Raw genomic sequence first — 20,108 nt, 5'->3', positions numbered from 1 at the left:
AATATTTATTAACACTTCTCAAAATCACAGCACTACCTTTAAAAAAAACCCAGAAAACAAACAAAACACCTGAAACCAAGCTAAGCTTGACTACAGTGTGGATGTCACAATTAAGAATAATAGATTTAGTTTTCATGAAGTAGTGGGGGAAGCGATCAAAACTCTATTGATGCTATTGGTACCAGTGTAATCCTTTACTGTGGCAGTAGTCAAATTTATTAATAATTAATAATAGAGATTTTTTAAAAATCACATTTCTAGGATTTTGCAATCATCCCATTGCTCCAGCTTTATTTCCCAATGAATCTAAAGAAGAAAAAAGGGATATATCCTGATACTTTTATTATTGTTATCCTTAAACAACCTGAGAACTTCCTGGTTGCTTAAGACTAACCTCTTAAGTCAAGGCACATCTTAGCTGCTAGTGAAGAAAAGTAAAACTAAAAGAGAACAGGCTCTTAAAAAAAAAAATGTATTTGCTCTGTAGCTTCTATACTAATCCCCTTTTATTTCAGATCTTCTAAAAGATCCAACTCTTTCTTATTTAAAAACAAAAGTAAAAAAAAGCCCCACAAGAAGTAGAATGCCTTAAGAGAAACCCCTCAAGGTGCATCTGTCTCCATCATAAAACCAAAATGTTGCATTACCTTCAAATAGGAAATTTCTTCCAGTTGTCAAGATTTCTGCAACTAGTGTTAGATTAGCGCTGAGAGAACGGGTGAATTAAATTAAAAATAAAATAGTTCAAGCAAGAGAAAGAAAACCTGCCAGAAAAATCTGACAAAAGCCTGAACGCCAGAGCTGGCTCATTCATGAGGGTCCATCGCCACCTACAGGATTTTCCTCCCCTGCAGAAAACCTGCTACTCCTATTCACACAGGATTTTGCCCCAAAATGAGGATGGAGATTTTTAACTGATGTTAAATAACATAGGTTTGCTGAAGTTAATGGAGTTACAAGTGATTTAAACCACCTATGGACACGTGTCTACTTATTCCCTCATTTTAGAAGAATAAAAGCCGCCTGTGTTATTCAAGGGAATGCACTGTTCTAAGCTTACATCTGTGTTAAAAACAAAGGATTTGCCTTTTTGAAAACTAAAAAAAAAAAAAAAAAAAAGCAGACAAACCCCACAAAATACTGATAGCCTTGCTCCACCAATGACCAGCGAGATAACAGTCAACATCTATAATCTTTCTGTAAAACTAAGTGCTTTCAAGTATTTTCTAAGTGGTGCCAGGTCAAAGTAATGTGACTAAGGAGACAAACCCAAGCAGATCGCGACTGAAAGGAAATCAATACACCTGGGGTTCAGCGGGAAGAAAGCACATACTAAGAAAGTAAAGAAATTTTTACTTTTAATGACAATTTCACTTCCTAATACATACCATTTTCATAATAGATACCATGGGTTTGCTACCTTTTTTTTTTTTTTTTTTTTTAGTTTGGGCTGAGCTGTTCACCTTTTTCCATATCACTTGCATAGCGCAAATCCATGTCAGACTTTGGGAATTTTACACATAAGCTTCTCACATTCTGCTATTTCCAACAGTGGTGGGTAAGTAGCTTCTCTCTCACGCTCCTGTTTGATGAGTCTCACACAGATGCAGCATTCATTAAACTTAGAATACTAATTTCATCTTTGTTTATGCAATTTCTAATCTATGAATGAAGTGAACTTCCAGGAAAGGCAACAGGCAAATTGTGAAAAGTGACTGGATCCTGATACGGAATATCATCTCTTTAGGACCAGATAAGCTAGCAAATGGTTACAAATAAATTCCTCTTGTTTTTCAACCTACCAGTCAATTGATAAGAATTACAAATTACTGCTTTCTCACAAATTCAGAAGATGCTCAAGGCACTTATTGTGAAGTTCCTCTAAAGAATCTAAAACTGCAAAAAGATAGGCACCAAAAGAGGAAAAAAGCCAGCTTTCAGGCAGTGTGCACTTCAGTCTGTCCCACATTTTTTGGTAACAATTTCCTAACATTGGGATGTAGATTTGTGAAGTAACAGTAAGAATCATGAACTAAATTCACCTTTGGCATATGCAGGTTTTGCAGTTCCGTTAAGAGTAAAGGAACCAGTGCTGCCTTTGTGGATAGTGAATCTGATCTTTTATAAAACAGTTAAATAATAGTCAAAGGCAAAAAAAAAAAAAAAGCATAATTAAATGCTAATCTGTGATTAGTCTCACAGCTAGGAGAACACAGCATACCTGCTAATGAGTGGTTAGAAACAGGAGTTCAGCAATGTTAAATACACAAACAAAACCAGCAACAGGCAATAGTACTATTTTACCCTGCCGGACAAAGCAAAATAAATACAAGATATTAAAAAATAAATAGAAAATGTAAAAAACAGAGTGAGATCAACAATAATCTCTTACAAAACTTCAGAACTTCGAAAGACACAAGACGTTAGATATTAAGGAAAAAAAAAGGGGGGGGGGGGGCGCTTCATAAATCAAACAGCTGAAGTACAAAACAATATAGCAAACTCCAGCCAGACCACAAAGAGGGTTCGCTCTTCATAAACATCAGATCAGGCAGCTAAAATTATTACCAAAGCTCTCTTGTAACTGTCACCTGTGGTGGGTATAATTACAGGCTACTGCTGCAAGCACGCCCACGTCATATGGCAATAAAAGGACCTACAGCTTGCCAAGACCAGGCAGACAATGGAGAACACACACCACCTGACGAGAGCCCAAAAAGATCAGCCAGGGAGACTAATAAAAATGACAGCTTCGAAACAAATGACAAAGCTTCGACCACAAAAAAAAAAAAAAAAAAAAAAAAAAAAAAAAGAGAAAAAGAAAAAAAAGGCAATATCAAATTAGCTGGAAATGTAAGCGCCGAGCAGTTCTCCAACAGGTCACAACTCCAGCAGAAAGGCAGTCAGAACTGTCTGCGGATGCATTTAGTTCAGGTTTTAGCTATAAAGAGCCCTTTTTCATTAGGGTTATGGTGCTTTCTTTATTAGATAAAATGGTTGCACATTTGGGCTTGGATTTGTGGGCTGTCATTAGATAGCTAAACAGATGAAAACTATATGTTTCTAATCCAGTTCTGAAGACAGTCAGATAGATACATGGATCTTAATACAGGCACCTTCTAGGGCTACATCGACATACTATAACAAAACTGAATTTCTTTCCCATTGCCTTAATTCTTTACTGGATGCCTGCATAAACATTCCTGCTGACCAGTTGTACAGAGGCTTATCCTCCAGCAGCACTGGGCTTGAACCTGAATACTTTGACTATAAAGTTTAACACACTCAGCCAACGTATTAAATGATTTTATCATCAACTAAAAACAATATAATGCAATTACAGAAAGAGTGAGAGGCAGGAATTTGGGTGTCTCTCCTTATCAAGGCTGAGGGAATTGTTCCTATGTGATGCATACAAGTTTTGAGTACAGAAAACACTGCTATTGCTCACAAATATGAGCACAGCCTAGACTTAAATTAAGAGAAAACTCCCCAACCCCAAAAGCAAGGGACTTTCTATATAGGGTAAGTGCCTTGTTAAGCAGGCCCAGAGGAAATGAGTATTACTCCTCAGATGCAAAATATGGTTTTGTTTTTATTTTGGAACATTTCACTGGTAAAAAGCAAATCCTCCAAATCCCTCAGCTGGAAACATAAGACCACCTATCCTTTCTAAAATTAAAAAGGATATTTGTACTGGTCTCTGCTCAGCTCCATCTCACCCTAACCCCAAAGCTTCAAATTGTGCTTTTTAAATCTTGTTTATCGTGTTGTCAAGCTTCTAAGTGGTTATTTCCCTATTAACTTTGTCCTTGTTTGTTCTTGCATTTTTGAAAGAGCTGGAAATAACATGTGTTTACTTTGCTGTGTGTCTCTCGGCATCATCAATATCACTGTTGCTATTCCAGGAATTTTAACTGCCGCAGCAAAGCAAAGCCTGGGATCTCAAGCTCAAATCGTATTCCCCTCAACCACAGAAGAATAATACTGGAAATGTAAAAATCGCCGGGAGAATGGGTAAAACCATCTCCTTTAATTGTCTAGAGGAGCCTGTTTCTCATCTGAGCAGTTACTTGCATGTGTCAGGTAACGTGCTCCTGACGGCTTTGCATGCACAAATGGTGAATTTTCACAGGCACTGCCATGAGCAGCATGGAGGAAGCAGGATATAAATGTTTCCTCCGTCATTAGGAAAAATGCTTTTACTGGGATATAATAGCTCGAAATAAAAACATACCTCTGATCCTGCCTTTTCACTGGAGTTCAAGACAATAATTTTAAAGAAGTGCCTTTGCCAGGGATTTACAGAGGGAAAGGGGAGGAAATGTTAGGGGCTCTGAAGAATTACTTACTGGGTCAAATTCCTGAAACCCTGCCTTTCACTGCTCCTCCAGCACTAGCTCTAGCCTGAAATATGAACAATTTTTTTGTACCGGAGTGTTATTTAACAGCTCCTCTATTTAAATAGGAACTGTATTTGTCCCTTTGCCGACTGCTTCTTTAAAACTGTAGCAAAACACAAACTGCAAATCAGCTGAGAAAAGCCCTTAGCCAAAGCTCTACAGTAAAGAGGAAGTAAAGACCATCTCTTTTGCATTAATACTTTTTTTTCTTTTTTTAAGTTTTTTCTTTTTTCAAGTTTCCTATTCAGTGTTTGAAGAATACTCATTCTTCTCTCTTTAGGATTACTTCTATTCATTTTATTTAGCTTTTTAATGTGGAGACATTTTAATCTACCATTACTTTAATGCTGTTCCCAAATAGTTTGGGAACAATGATTTATATTTTGTCTTCAGCTATGAGGATGAAAAAAAGAAAAGGGAGAAAAAAAGGCTATACCCTTCTCATCAGTTACACATGTAGTCATGGCAGGGTGGTTTGTGCTTTGTATCAGGGAACTGCTTGTCCAAAATTAGCAGACAATTCATGGGGAAAATAAGAAAGGTTTTAGGGATGTGAGAGCACATCTTCCTTCCCCACTCTATAGAAAAGTGAATTATTACTATCTACTGGTAAATCACAAGCAAAGTCTCAGTGAAAATTATCCTCCATCCTCTGCTAGGTTGGCCAGAGGTCCAAGAGACACTTGGTGACTTGGCCTCTGTCCTAAGTTGTTTGGATTTCATAGCTGTTACTGGTCTCCCTTCTCCGTAGATTCCTCATGTTCCCTGTTAAACTTCTGTCCCAATAATTTCCCTTTACTGACGTATAACTCCCCTCCCACCAAGGAGAAAAAAGTCATTTTGTGTAGCAAAACAATGCATGAGTTAAATTGGATGTTTTACCCATATATTACTGTCATGTCCAGGGTTGAATTGTGCTTAGTACAAACAGGACGGGAACATTTTGTATTTTGCTTGGGAAAGTCTAACTGTAACAGGCAGGAGACACTTGTCCACATGCGGAATGAAAGATTTACCCCAAGTAAACTCCAGAAGGCTTAGATTTTGAGTTAACAAACATCTTTCCTGAGGGAAAAGAAGAACATTTCCCTCTTACTTATACGCAACTAGCAATTTTAGAGGACACTGTCAACAAGTTAATGGCCTTTTGCCTGTAGGTCATCCGTATAAATATAGTCCAGCTCAACAAGGGATTTAAAATTGTTCCTATCTAATAGGATGGTTGGTGTCTCCTCTATGAGATGACTTTAACTGGGCTCAGATCCAGCTCCCATATCGCAAGCTGAAGTAGCAGGGTGTTAAACGGCATGCTCCACAGAGATGCCCAGAAGTTCATGGGCTGCAGAGTCGAAACTCTCTCTCTCTGCTGCTGTCCCAGAGTAGGACCGAAGCAAACTGGCACAGTAATGCCCATACATGCAGCCTCACCCAGCTTGCCCTGCGCCTCCTCAGACTTCCAGTTCCCAGGCCAGCACCAAAAAACCAGGGCATCCTCCAGCTCTCTCTGGATTTAAAAAGCTCTGGAGATCTTAATGGAGAAGGGAGCCAAAAATCTCACCTCTGCAGCAAGGTGCTCAAAAGCTTAAGTTTGGGTTTCCTGCTGCATCCACAACCGCCAGCAGCTCTGCTGGGCATCCACAACCTCCAGGGCTTCCCTACTCTTGCATCAGCTGGCTTTTTGGGAAGCCCAAACTGCTCCAAAATGATCCCACACCTGTCATTTTCCCAGCTGCTCACCACTAAATAGCTGCAGTCAGTTTGACCAGAAACTCTGTATTTCCAACATACTACATTGCATCACCTCATATTCCTTCCTTTCCCCCCGGTACTAACCCATCATAAAATAATTATCAGACACTGCAATGTCACTGCAAAATAAATAAATATTGCCTGTGCATGCTGCATTGCTCGGCTGGCTTGCCCAGGCTGCCAGCTAAGGCTAAGCCTGAAAAATAGCTCCCACCTGTACCCACCCTGGCAGCAGCCTTGATTAGCAAGAAGCCTAAACCTGATATAGTGGGACATGCTGCCAGTAAAAATGAAGTATGCTGGCGTGGGTGAGCGTGCAGGGACCCTGAAGCAAATCAGCAGCCAGCACTGCCAGTCACAGCAGAGGTGCTATGGTGGCTGGTTTCCCATCGTTTGGCCTGATCCTGTCAATGTCTCTTGCAACTATCATGCAAACTTAAAAAAAAAATACATGATAGTAAAAATTCCAGTCAATATATCCTTTTAATTTGCACCAGATTATAGTTTTTTTAATGCAATTACTGTAATTTCATTAAATGACATAATTACCATTAATGCAGAGAAAACTGTCAATAGAAGGTGTAATTATGTTGTATAAAATCACAAGCACAATGTGCAATGATGCATAATTCTTCATGAAAATCATTCTGTGACTAAAATTAACTTTTAAAATATTTTTAAAATACATATTCTACAGTAAGAATGATTCAGTTATTATGGACTTAACTTCCACAACCAGCTAAGAAGGGGGAGCAGAACAGGCAGGGAGTGTTTGCACACGGAAGGAAGGACCAGAAATTTGGTTTAGAAGCACATCAGAAAGGTAAGAACGCAAGCTTTCGTACACACGAGTAGAAAAAACAAACAGTTCATGATTACACACAGATATACAGGATGACTTGTGAGCAGACATTCCCCTAGGCACATTTCACCACACAGCTCCAGCTTTTTGGACACCAGTAACGCAGCATGGAAGTGATGTCTCGGTGGAGAAAGGTGTGACAAGAGGAAGGAGTGATGAGGACCAGGATAAACCACAACATTCACCCTGGAAACTAGGAGCAAACTGTCCAGGGTAGGATATGAAAAGTGTGAGGCACACGAGCAGAACCATACAAAGATGTACGAGACTATGTCTCCAGGTATCTTCAAAATAAATACCTTTTTGAGAGGCATGTTTCAGTCAAAATGCAACATATTGGGTTGAATACAGAAATAACTATATCAGAATTAAATACAGCAGAATGCTTAAAGATCTTTTTAGTGTTAAAAATCTACAAATCCCCCCAAATCCTGAACTGATGGAGGAGAATGCACGGACAAAGTCTTTTAAGATCTCTCCCAGTATGTAAACACTAGTACCTCTACAGGCAACGTTTTCCACATGTGGAAATATTCCTGATATTCCCAGGCACGCACAGACATGTGTGTCCATTTTCCGTACCAGACCAAAGATGAAATGTACACTATAAAGAATCCAGAAAACCATGCGACACTTTCCTCCAACCCAGGATGTTTTTTCTAGAATTTGTGTAATACAATTTGCACTAAACCCTTTGTGCACAGAGCAAGCATCGTCAAAACTGAAATTTTGCTTTTCACCTCACCACCCTTTCAACCCTCTTTCCAAAGCCTCTAAACCTGAAAAAATTCTGATTTTACTTGTGCCTGAGCAGGCCCTATCAGTGTCCTCTGTGTCTATACAATTAAGTCAGGATAAAAGTCATCAGATTAAAACCTCAGAACGCTGATGAGAACTATGATTTCATTTTTATAGCACAAAAAAATAATCCATTTAGCTTGGGATGATGTATCTTATAAATGAAAAAACACAGTGATAGCATTTTTCTCATTCACTTGTGTCCTGCCTGTGCTGTCCTCTGCTTCCTCCCTCTTTAGCTGTCCCTCTTTTTCTCTCGTGCACCCAGAAGTAGCAGCTAACATCCTTGTCACACCCACGAGCTCTCAGCACTAATGGGGAGGGAGGTGCACCATAAGGAAGACTAAACCAGGAAGGTGTAAGATACCATGTCCTCGCCTATTGCCATGCTCTGATGATCTCACAAATATTTTCTTCTGTCTGGCAGTGGCTTTTGTCTGACTGCTTAAGAAAAAGTTCACACGATTCCTCCTCCTCTCTCACTTTATTCCCCCTTGGAGAAAGGGGCATGGGCTACCTGTACAGGGAAACCAAGGGCAATACAACAGGGGAGGGGAGTCCTAAGGACCACTCAATCTCTGGGATTATCACAGCGAAGAGATGTGGAATATGTAGAATATGGTCACAATGGTTATTGCCAGTGCCCCAAGGGACAACATCTATAACTAAAAAAAAAAAATAAAAAAAGGCATTTTATGGCTTGAGAGCCTGGCTGGCACTTAAGCTACCAGCCATGGTTTCATGAACTCAGCTGAAAAATGGGTGAGAAGCTTTGTGCATCTTCCTCACCTCTGGTGTTCAGTGTCAGCCACCAGCGGGTCATCAATAAGGACAAATTTGGTGCATGCTAAGTTGATACAAAGCCTGGTACTGAAGGTATATAGATGTTGCTTGCTGGGGAATGATGATTTTTAAAATGCGATATTTCGTACACCTCTTATTTAACCTGTTAAGAGTGGATTTTACATACAGATTGGGGCAGGGAGGGATGCTGCACCTACCACGCTGTGTATTTCCAATACTATGAACACACATGCTGGAAGCAGTGAGATACACACATAATTAGCACTTCATTTTAAGTGCCAGAGCTGAATTATTTCCATGTGGAAAAAATCAGATAGACTTAAATTTTGGTTTGTAGAAGAAACCTGCAGTAATTAGTCATGTATGTTTATTCCTTTCCCACTACCCACTTTCTTCCAGGAAACCAGGAATATTATGGTATGTAGTAAAGATGTTAATAGTCTGTAACTTGTAACTTGCTTATCCCTCCTTTTCACTAGGAATCAATTCCTTTTTCTGTAGACCCACTTTCCCACCTTCTTATTTTTCTGCCTCTCCACCACTCCCAATCTTTTCCTAAGTCTAGAAAACCAAAGTTCACAGCTGTAACTTCACAAGTATTTTGGTGCAAAATCTTTTAAGAGCAAAACTCTTAAATACTTGCTTAGATTCTTGCTGTAGGGGCATGGTAGGACGTTGGCACTGGGATTTTACATATGTCCCTCCCTTTCCAGCCCCAGTGTGCATGACTATCCCATTCCCTTGTGCACAACCGTAGAGCTCCCTTGCAGAGCCATACCTGCTTCAGCGAGGTACCAGCTGCTCTGCTCTCCATCAGCTTTCAAACCATCAACTTCAGATATGATCTAAACAAGCTTCGAGCAACAGGAAGAAAAAAAAAATACAGAGAAAAGATCCTCTGATCCTACCTACTCTTACGTGCCAGTCATCCCTCTAACCTGCAAGGTGAAAGACAGCTCCTCTGTCTTTGCTCTGGAGCTTCTCTCAATCAGGGATCACTTTACTCATCTGTAGCAAATACACTGAAGTGTTTCCCTCAAAAGAACCTTTAAGTGACTTGTAATTCACAGACTGTAAAAGGGGGAGAAAGTCTTGGAGATGTGGCTGTTATATTGCTTAATAAACACTCAACTCAAAAACTAACTTTCTGCATGCTGGACCACCACAAAACGATTTTGCAACCTTTAATGGCATGCCAAACATTTCAAGCATGAAGAAAATGTCACACCGCAGAATAAAAAGCAGGCAAAACCTTTTTGTGCTTGAGTGGATTATGAGAAAACTGCAAATGGGGTGTTTACTACCAAGAGGAAAAAGGAGAGAGCTGAAAAGTGGGACAAGCAGGTAAAGAACTTGGCTTTTTGTTTGCAGAGCACAGCATAACTCACTGACCAGCCTTTTCCTTTTCTCTCTTTTTTTTTTTTTTAAAGCAATGTATTATTACAGTCAAGAGAATAGCTTTGCAACAGGTGATGTCAGCAGAGCTGCTTACGTGCCACAGGGACACAGGCATAGCAGGCATTGACAACCTGCAGCCAAGTGCCGCCTCATCGCGATGGAAGATGGAAGGGACAAGATTCATCAGCTCACTGCATCGCCCAAATCAAAGGCATCTCCCTGCATCACCTTCTTGGCCACCACCTCCCTCCTTTCCCACCACCCAGTTACCATGGTTTTAAAAACATCCAGAGTCATCACACGGTCACAGCCTTTACAAGGTGACGTCACCCACCATGGACATGGGCATCCTTGGTGCAGGTTGGTGAACGCCTCTGCGCTGAGCAAAGAAAGGCTGTTCCTGAAGGTCTAATTTCCATGCCCTTCAGGCCCACTGTGGCTCAAGCTGCCTTGAAACCTGCAGCCACGTAGCTACCAAATACCAATAACAGCAAACAATAAAGGGCTTTACACCAGTGGAGGGGAAGGCACGGTAACACGTGAGATCTTATAACACTTAGCCTCATGCAATAAAAGAAGAAATCCACTTACCACAAATGCTATCATGCTCTTTACCGTGGACTCCCAGAGAAAGCAGCTCCGAAGGAATTGTATTGTATTCCATATTGCCATGGTGATTTTTTTCACGCGATCAACATTTCTTGATAAGATCTGATAAATATTGAGTGGGAGGAGGGGAGGAGAAGAGGAGTTTAATCAAACACTCTAATATCCTACTATTCCTTCAGAAACAGGGATAATTTCAGCTACGAATGTGTGCCAGGGCACATATTACAAATAAACCTTCTATTTCAGAGACACTCTCCAGCTCCTGTCTGCTTTCTGATTACACCCAAACCTTCCAGATTTTCCCCATCCCTTAGAAAAAAAAAGAAAAAAAAAAAAGCATGTCTTGATGCCAAAACTAAATAAAACAGTAACACAAACCTACCTTCGTTCCCCTTCAATTCTCAAAATATAGCAATGTCTCAGGAAAAAGGGCCAGAACATAATCCAAACACTGAACTTCTTCTCTGCATGTTTTGGATTAGTCCGTAGAAATAAATAGCAAATTTGAGCCTTATTATAGGGCACCTTTACGTAAAAAAAGGATAACGGCCATTGTTCTAAAATCCTACAGACTTTTAAAATGACTAATTTAGACCTGGTTTCTTCCTTCCCAAAGGAGGGAATAAGGCTCTCGTTGAGCTTTAGGTGCTGCGCAACATTCACAGCTATCATTTTCCCCACTCTGAAGCACAAAGAACTACTGATGCAAACTAGATCAGAAAGCAATTTTGTGTTCACGCAAACAAACCCTTTAATATATACAGAAATACACAGAATTTACACGTGTTCAGCGTTTTATGCATAAATAGATTTTGTTCTTACAACCATGCTACAGCAACTCAAATCTTTCCAAAACAAATGCGAGATCTTAGCCCAGAGACTAGCTTCACCTTTTTAGAAAATTTGCGGTTCTCTTCGGTGAAGCGCTTTTCTCGGGGCCTGAATGTTCTAATACTTGCTTTTACCTAAAAAAAAAAAGGAAGAAAAAAATTGACAAACGTCATGTAGTTTTAAGTGCATTATTTCAACTTTGTATCACCAGCATTGCTTAGGCATTTCAGGATCTTTCGCTCTTTTCAGCCTCTACACGACTTAGGAGGAGCTGCTAGGAAAAATGCAGATGAGTTAAATTGGGCAAGGCTCAGCTCACTTCAGCGAGAGCAGAGCTGCAGTGCAGCCCATGATGGCCTTAATAAATAGGATTTAACTTGGTAAAAGGCTGTAGGGCATAAACAATTGAGACTGACTCAGCCACCTAAAAACTAAGTGCACCGTGTCCGTGCCTCATTAATTTTCCTGTCAACACCCTGTGAATAGAACATGGTGGGTCAGCTTTTTGGGGAGGAAGTAAGTGTTAAAAGTAATATATAACAATCTAAGCATTAAAATCTGTTTTGGCTGTTGCAAATGAAGACATGGTGTACAGTACTTGGCATCTCCTTCCTAAGGTGCTTGTGGTCACTTGTCAGCCCAAAAATATCCCTGCGTTGTCCCATCCGCCACCACAGAGCTCTGATGTCCCAATACTTCTTCACCTACAGCACGAAACACCCCTCCACCACCTGATGCAACCAGGTCCGGACTATTCCTGCTTGGCTGCTGGTTTTTAAAGGATCACCCTTTCACCTTCGTCCTTGCAGATTCAGACATTTCTCACACCAGCAAAGAGAAAGTATTTTGACTTACAGGATTAAATAGGACATCCAGCTCCAAGTAAATTACTCCTTTTGAAGCACGTTCCAAGTCTTTATTCTTCAGTGTGTAACAACTTTGTTTACCGTTTCTAATCTATAGTTTGAGGGGTAGAAAAAGCATCAATATTTTCCCAGCTGTAATTCACAATATAAGTTAAAGACGCTACAAACAAATAAATAAATAAATTGCAAGCACAAAAAAAACCCTCCCCAAACTGCCTGAAATACAAAATCACTGTTGGATTAGAGACCTATAAAATTGCAGATTAAATCTCTTACAGTCCAACTTTAATTTACAGACCTTGTACTTTATAGTAGAGCAGCGCACGCAATAACCAGCCTGAAAATTCTGCCCTGGAAGCCAGTGAGTTGATGGGAAGTAATCAGCCTCTGTTATTACAGGTTTAAAATGGGATTTTTCTTCCAAAGTTCAGGAAAAGAGCCACAAACAACAACTTACCTACCTATTGCACACTCCAGTACATAAACCCACTTCTTAACGCTTAGTTTATTGCAAGATTGTCAAATTATTACCCAGGAAACAAACACAATCCAAAGAAATTAATCAGCTTAAGTGGAGCGAATGCTAATGTAACAAATGTTCAAAATTAACTAATTCATGTAAAAGACTTCCCCCACCCCACCCTTGCATTTCAATACCATTTCTATGCTTTAATCCACCGGTTGGCCCTATTACATTAAACATCTATTTAAAAAAAAACAAAACAAACCACAAACACAAACCAACAAAACACCCTCCCCTCACCATTTTGTAAACTATTTGGCTCAAATCAAAAACATTCTCTCTTCAAAAAGTGATGGCAGAAATGTATTTATTATACACAGTAGGATATGTATTGATTAAACATTTGGCTTTTTAGGAAGCAGACCAGTTAATTCTAAACAGCAGTAACATAAAAACCTGCAGCTTACCAAAAAGCGACATTCAGGGACTGTAATGATCAAAGATTAAAGATAACGGAGGAAATTTGGAGGCATGAAATTGCAACCATATTTAAAACGGCTATTGCTGCTCTGGCATTTAGAAGAGGCACTCATATAAACCATGGCAGAAATGAGTAAGGGGGGGGAAAAAAAATAAAAGGCATAATGGGAACCAAGTGATTTCACGAGACAAGGGAAAGGTCACTTCTCTTCCCAATGTTGCTCCACCCTTTCTATACCAAATAGCTCATCAAAGGGTAGATGGATTTCTGGCTAATGGTTGAAAGGGAAGAGGGCTCTCACAAGGACCAACTTTGCATCCTCAGTGGTGTCCAACCAGGAACCCCAGCTTTTAACTATGCTCTCATCCAAAGCTTTGCTTAACAGGATACTGGGAGTTATGCAGATATAGATGGAATTTATTTAATAATAAATAACAACAATAACAGGCATTGCACTAAACTGATCACAAAACACCTCTGCTTTCGCTACGAGAGAGTACATGATGGGTTGGAGATGGCAGCAAAAGATGCTGCAGGTCCCAGGAAAGGAGAAGGCAAAAACCTATTTTGCTGACCAACAGCCCCAAAACAGAAGAGCTGCTGAAGTGGCTAGCCCCTCTTCTAGGGCCAAATAGGACTGGCATCAGAAGGTCCTCATGCCAACTGCCGCATACAGTATTGTCGACCCATTGTAAAGGATTCTGCTGTTTCCACAGATTTTTTTAAGCCAAAAATAATTTTAAAAGCTACCAAATAAAATAAAATCAAAACAAAATTTATTTGGAGATTAAAGATTTCGTTCAATTTCCCAAGTTAATTGAAAAAAGCATTTACTGATGGCAGAGATACAGGGCCAGAAACCTGGTTTGAGGTTGTTATCCCTTTGGTCCAAGGGGATGCCACCAGCAGCAGGTTTAGACTGAGCTTTGATTCATGGACTCTCCTACAACATGATAAGCAGTATGTTGTTCCCTGTGTGTCTGCGGAGATGTAGGTGTCCAACACATATCGCTATCATAATTCTGGATTCTCCATAGTTATTAATTTGGTGGCTGAATTTCCACGTATTTCAGTTACACATATTTCTCACGGCATTTCATTCTATTATCCTAGGAGCAACAATGACCTGGAAGCTCTCTTTATATTCCTTGGGATATATTTCTTTCTTACATCTTTCAAGAGCATAACCAAAAAGGAAACAAATGCCACACGCTGCTAAATTAACAGAAAAAGAAATGCTGTCACTACTGAGAAGGTCCGAGCCTGATATCACGGTATTCTACACTCAAAAACTGTTTTTGACTTTGGGAAAAAGACTTCTTTTTAAGAGCTGGAGCTGAATCAAACATTTTGGGTGTGTCTGCAGGTGTGTTCGCACAGTAACTTTCAAATCAGCAACAAATAACTTCCATCTCTGTCTGTCTTTGGAAATTGGGGTTGTATGTTGCTTGAGGAACTTTTTAAAATGGTATCGTTATTGTCGTTGCTGCTGTTTTAAAATTGAGCAGGGCAGAAAGTAATGCAGTGCAAATACAGTTTTACAGTCAGCTTCATTTGGCGTCTTTAATTCTAAGTGTTTGACTTGTCTGGTAAAAGATGTGCAATTATAACTCAGCCTAAGACTAAACATTCATACAGATAGACTAGCTTTTGACCTTCTTCAGAGGAAAAAAAAAAAGCAGAAAAGAACAACTGACTACAAAATGGCACTTCTCCATTGCATTTTCTTTTGGATTAAAAGAAAAAAACCCTGCAAAAAAGTAAAAGGAAAATCTCTCTTACAGTTTTGGCAACGCACTAAGCCAGCGCAGTTCAACAAAAGGTGCAGGGCAATTCTAACACCCATGACCGCATGGAGATTAGATCGGTGGCGTGTCTCAACTGTGCCCAGAAGAAAACATCCAAAATAGCTTTTAATACTCTACATTTTCATTGTATGCTGTTCTTGGGCCAGAGTTCAGATTCTGTTCAACGTCTCCTTCAATCTTGAGAGACAGCCAGTCATATTCGTTTCATTTTTGGATCTATTTTTTCCTCTGTTCTGCGTACTTTTCCCCAGTCTCTGCTGTTCTCAAAGACTGCTTAAGTGTTTTCTCCAGCTGTGGAAAAGGACAGCAAATGTTGCAGCCAGGCTGGGGTCCTAGGATGAACTTAAGTGTCTGAAAGATCAAGATTTCTTCTATCACCCAAACACCTTTTGCTACATACCTGATCTCACATGGATTTCACTCAATGAATGTTCCTGATAGTTGTATCTAAAATAGGCTATCTTTCCCATGAAAGTTTATCTACTTATGGGAAAAGGGAAGAAAAGGAATGATCAAATTAAATGTGAAAATATCTGCAGGTGAGGTCCTTAAAGAGACATGATCAATATTATTCCTTTATTGATGATGGTTTACATCCTCATGGAATACTAATGCCTGCATTCTCTGAAAACTTCTTCATAGCATACAACATACCGGGGCTCAATCACCAACTAAGACTGCCCATAACCATGTCATTAACACGAGGACAGTGGTGCCTACTCCACCAACACGCTTCATTTTGCAGGGTCACCATCAGAAAACCTCTGAAATAAAGTCAAGATTTTCATCCCATGGGAATTGCTGATATTTGGGGTATTTCCCTGTTCTGAATCAACTCAGACAAAATATCAGTATCAATATTTTCACAGAACAACTCATATATTCTATATCACAGTCCCTTCTCCATGCAGGACCATGAAAGGAAATGAACAGCTGGAAGAAAAGCTAAAATTCTTTGTGCATTAAGTATTTGGACCTACAGAGGCACTTCAGACAGAGGCAACTTCTGGCAGTGCTTTAGCTGAAGAAAGCGTTCAGGTACATGAGACCACCGTACAGTCAAGGCCCAAAGTGCACCGGGTTCCTCTCAAATGAATGAATATATTTGCTAAACTCTTCCCACAGATGTCCCCAGTAAAACAAATGTGACTAAACACAGTATTGATGTAGCCAGCCAATGCTAAATCTATTAAGCAACAACCTTCTGACCGCTTGGGAATTTTAATGAAATAGCAAAAGCCGAGATTGATATGACACAAAACACGGAGAAGACAGGACCCTTACGCAGCAAAGGGTGTTTTTTCATTGCTCTTGTCTCAAAGAAATATGGTTTAGTGGCTTTTTTTTTTACATTGATTTTAAGAAAACTTCATTCTGTATCCAGCTTTGATGCAGATTCAATGTCATATATTGATGACCTGACAGAAGAACACTGGGTTAAACCTCTGTACATCAACACCCGTGACGTGTGGAAAGGGTAATGGCTACTCTCCAAGGGTAATTCATCTAAAGCATTTGGGACCTCTGATATTCCTGCTTGAGCTCATTGCTGATGCACAATGTCATACCGTTTGCCCTGAATAACATAAAGCTGTCCTGTAATAGACACACACCTGCCCTTATCAAAGGACATATTTCCCCAGGAAAAGATGAAAGCAAGCCACATATTTGATCCACCTGAACATGAATAAAGAGTTTTTTGTTTCTCCCCAGTCTTGCAATATACATTGATTCGATTTTGTACCAAATGCCTATTCATTCATCCCAAAACCCTTTGCCCCAAACATTTCACTTTTAACAACCTTCTGTGGGATCCAAAGTAGAATAGAAATTTGGGTTCTTGGCAGAGGATTGATATCCAAAGACCAAATAGATACTGAGCTGATGGTCTGAAAGAAAGCAAGCAGCCGCATGAGGGCTTCCAGGCAGTCTGAGGAGGAGCTGAAAAACCTGGGAGCACAAGGTGGTACTCGAGAAAAACATTCCTGTTGATGCCATTTCAGTGAGTAGTGCATGGTTGGGGTAGCATTTAGTTTCAGAAACAAGCTGTCATTTTTTCTGGAAGATGTGTGTGGTTTCTTCCCCCATTCCAAAATTTCTGGTTCACGATAGGGATAAAAGCCAGAACAGACTACCCACTTCACAGCTGCCTCTGTCACATAAATGCGGCATTTTCACTTTTGTCAAACTAAAGTTTTCTCCTGGAAAAGGCTGTGCACTTATGGTCAAGTGCTAAGCAATGACAATCGTCAGGTGTCTGCTCTCTGAATCCAGGCCATGTTTTAGATAATTAAGCTTGTGTAAGGCATACTAGTTGTTTTCACTGTATCGTTGGCTACAGACCTTGCTTGGCACTTGAAAATATTTCATAGACCTCTTCCTGTTTGCTGCAAAAAAGGGTGCAGCTGAAGTCTACTCTGAGCTGATAATTCAACAGATAAAAACCATTCCGTTCTGCAATACAGCTCTTCACTCAAAGGTCTTTCTACACGAGGATATTTGATATACTCTGCTTTCAAATTCATTGAAGAACACTATATGCTTCCATGTCTCTAATAACTTGCAGCCTTCTAGGAGACAGGAGTCTCTTGAAGCAAAACAAAAAAGACAGACCCTCACAAAGAGAAACACGGATGCTTTTACTAAGATCTAGGGCACAAAAGAACAGAGATGGAAAGGACTTCTTTGATAATTAGTTCAAGTGCCCCAAAACCTACAAAACTTCTAAACCTATCGAACTCCTTTCTTGAAGCAATGAAGTTTTTGCCCTACTTCTCCATTCCCCAGGATCTTCTGCAGTTTCTAGCACAAAAGCCTGCTCTGTTCAGCAGTGTAGATGGTCTTCCCTTTCATTCCCCAGGCTGAGAAAGCAATGTCCCTCCCAGCCCAAAGGTTAGGCAAGCCAGACTCTGTAAGTCACCTCTGGCAAGAGGGTGATCCATTTTGCTAAATATCCTGGTAGCACTAATCCATGTCTTTTCCAGTTTAAATTCTGCTTCTGTGGATGTGGCTGACCAGAGCTGTATTTGAGATGAGGTCTCTTATACATGCTGTAGATGAGGACAGTGGTTTGACGTAAAGAAGGGCAGGAGAAGAAAAAAAAAAAAAACCAGTAAGTTAACATGGAAAAGCTAAAGATAAAATGCAGGCAAATAACTACTACTCTCCCTCTGCCTCCCACTCTACCTACAAATAGAGAAAATTCCAAATTCCGTGTAATGCTATCACAATCAATGTCTCTACAGTGCATTAATAGAGCTGTATGAGAAACAAAGCAAATTGTGCACTCATCCAATATTGCTTCATCATGCCTATCAAAAGAACATGAAGTTTTCAGCTTTATTCATCATTTGACACTAAAACTCTTCTCATGCTTTTTTATGTTTCTTATTTGGTGTCTGCAATAAGCCTAGATGATGAATGGAAAGCATAGCAATTTCACTATCTCTGAATTTTTGTGCAGCAATGTTATTTGTGTTAATGTGACGATGAAGGTGTATGCATGTTTGCAAAACGCCAGTGTAAGTCTCCTGAACACATTTAAACCAAAATTCACTGTCAAATTAATTAAACATTTCATATCTCTCCAACATGTACTTTATTCAAGGCAATTTTTCATTAAGAAAAGAATCTAGTCATCCATGAACAATTCCTGAAGTAAACTTACTTCATGAGCTGACAGCTCACAAGTCAAACTTGAACATTTTTAACAGGAAAAAAAAAAGGCAAATGCACTTCTATGTTCAAAAGGGAGTTTAATGCAAGGCAAATATTAGGCCTGATTACGTAGAGAAATTAAACCTATATGATTTGTGAGGCTTCCTTGAGTCCTTAACTATTGCTCTCTTTCAGCATATTTAACTAAATGGTTCAAAGGATACATTCAAATATATAGTCAAAATGACAACAGATATCGAAATTCCCATTTCAAGAAAGAGAGCTTAGAAAATTGCAGTTCTGTGAGCAGACTAAGTTAATAGGTGCAAAATGGTTTTTAATCAGAAGCAGAGACGAATATATTTACACTAGATTTAACTGAAATAGGAGGCAGAGAAGTTTGGATGGGAAGGAAGAAGATCAGTTGGCAAGGGAAAGCATAAACAATTTTTATTTCATTTTTTTTGTCTCAAACCTTGGACAAAAAAACCTATGCTGAATAGTTTGGACATTACCACACACATGCACTCCCCTCCTCTGCCTTGTTACATGCTTCCTAAGGGATACTTGACAAATGCCTATAAAATCAACAGAAAATCCAAATCTAACATCTTCTCACTGTGAGCCCACACAGCCTGCTGCCGATCATGCAGACCATTTGGCAAGCACCGGATCTGCAGGAGAGCAGCTGCTCCAGCCACTCTCTTCCAGTAACATCAGAGATACGAGGACTTGGGGAAAAATTAACAAAGTGATCAAAAATGGAATAAAAGATGTTAAGAGGTTTTTTCCTCCCTGTAAACATCAAATCATCCTCCATGCCCAACTGACTCTAATATTATTCTAAAACTGGAGATATTGACAACTCATGTCACTAAAATAGACAATCTAAAATACCCTCAGCCTCAAAAAGAACTTGCAGTCCGAGCCACGGAGTGAAGAGGATTGCAAAGCATACCACAGTGTCAGGGGTACCAAAAGCCCAGTATTTACTCCTTAGCTTCTATAGTTTATGCTCATCTTATCCCCAAATTGCAAGCATTCCCCTGTTCTGGACTCCAGTATAACTTGGAAAGAGCACACTGGATGAAAACAAACACACTTCCGTGAACAGATTCAGAAGCCACATTGCTTTTAATTCACACACGCAAGAAATACACTTATTTAGACAAAATAACAACAAAACTGGAGCACATTGGCCTATTTCTTTACCACTATAAAGCATTCCTTAGGTTGGGATCATATCCTCTAAGCCAGTTCAAGAGTTTTCCGGGCAGTTCATTATTTATTTGGGAACATCATATATTTGCAGCTCCCCTTTCTGAATTTGATTGGTCTCTTATCTAAACTACGCTGATTCTGTGAGGCTTATATAGCCC

The 20,108-nt window shown here is 39.7% G+C and overlaps 1 protein-coding gene across 13 annotated transcripts in view; it reads right to left on the bottom strand.

The window, feature by feature from the left end:
* The window catches only part of MCTP2 (multiple C2 and transmembrane domain containing 2), a 121,504-nt gene that overhangs the window by 35,563 nt on the left and 65,833 nt on the right, over positions 1-20,108 (bottom strand). For all 13 annotated transcript variants that reach the window (XM_075764207.1, XM_075764206.1, XM_075764211.1 and 10 more), the window contains 3 exons: positions 12,310-12,411; positions 11,514-11,588; positions 10,606-10,725 (listed from right to left, as the gene is read on the bottom strand). In XM_075764207.1, coding sequence (XP_075620322.1) covers positions 10,606-10,725; positions 11,514-11,588; positions 12,310-12,411 — 297 coding nt within the window. The remainder of the gene's footprint in view (positions 1-10,605; positions 10,726-11,513; positions 11,589-12,309; positions 12,412-20,108) is intronic.

This window comes from Balearica regulorum, chromosome 12 (assembly GCF_011004875.1).
Source record: "Balearica regulorum gibbericeps isolate bBalReg1 chromosome 12, bBalReg1.pri, whole genome shotgun sequence".
Lineage (NCBI taxonomy): Eukaryota > Metazoa > Chordata > Aves > Gruiformes > Gruidae > Balearica > Balearica regulorum.
This window is presented reverse-complemented; position numbering and strand designations above follow the sequence as displayed.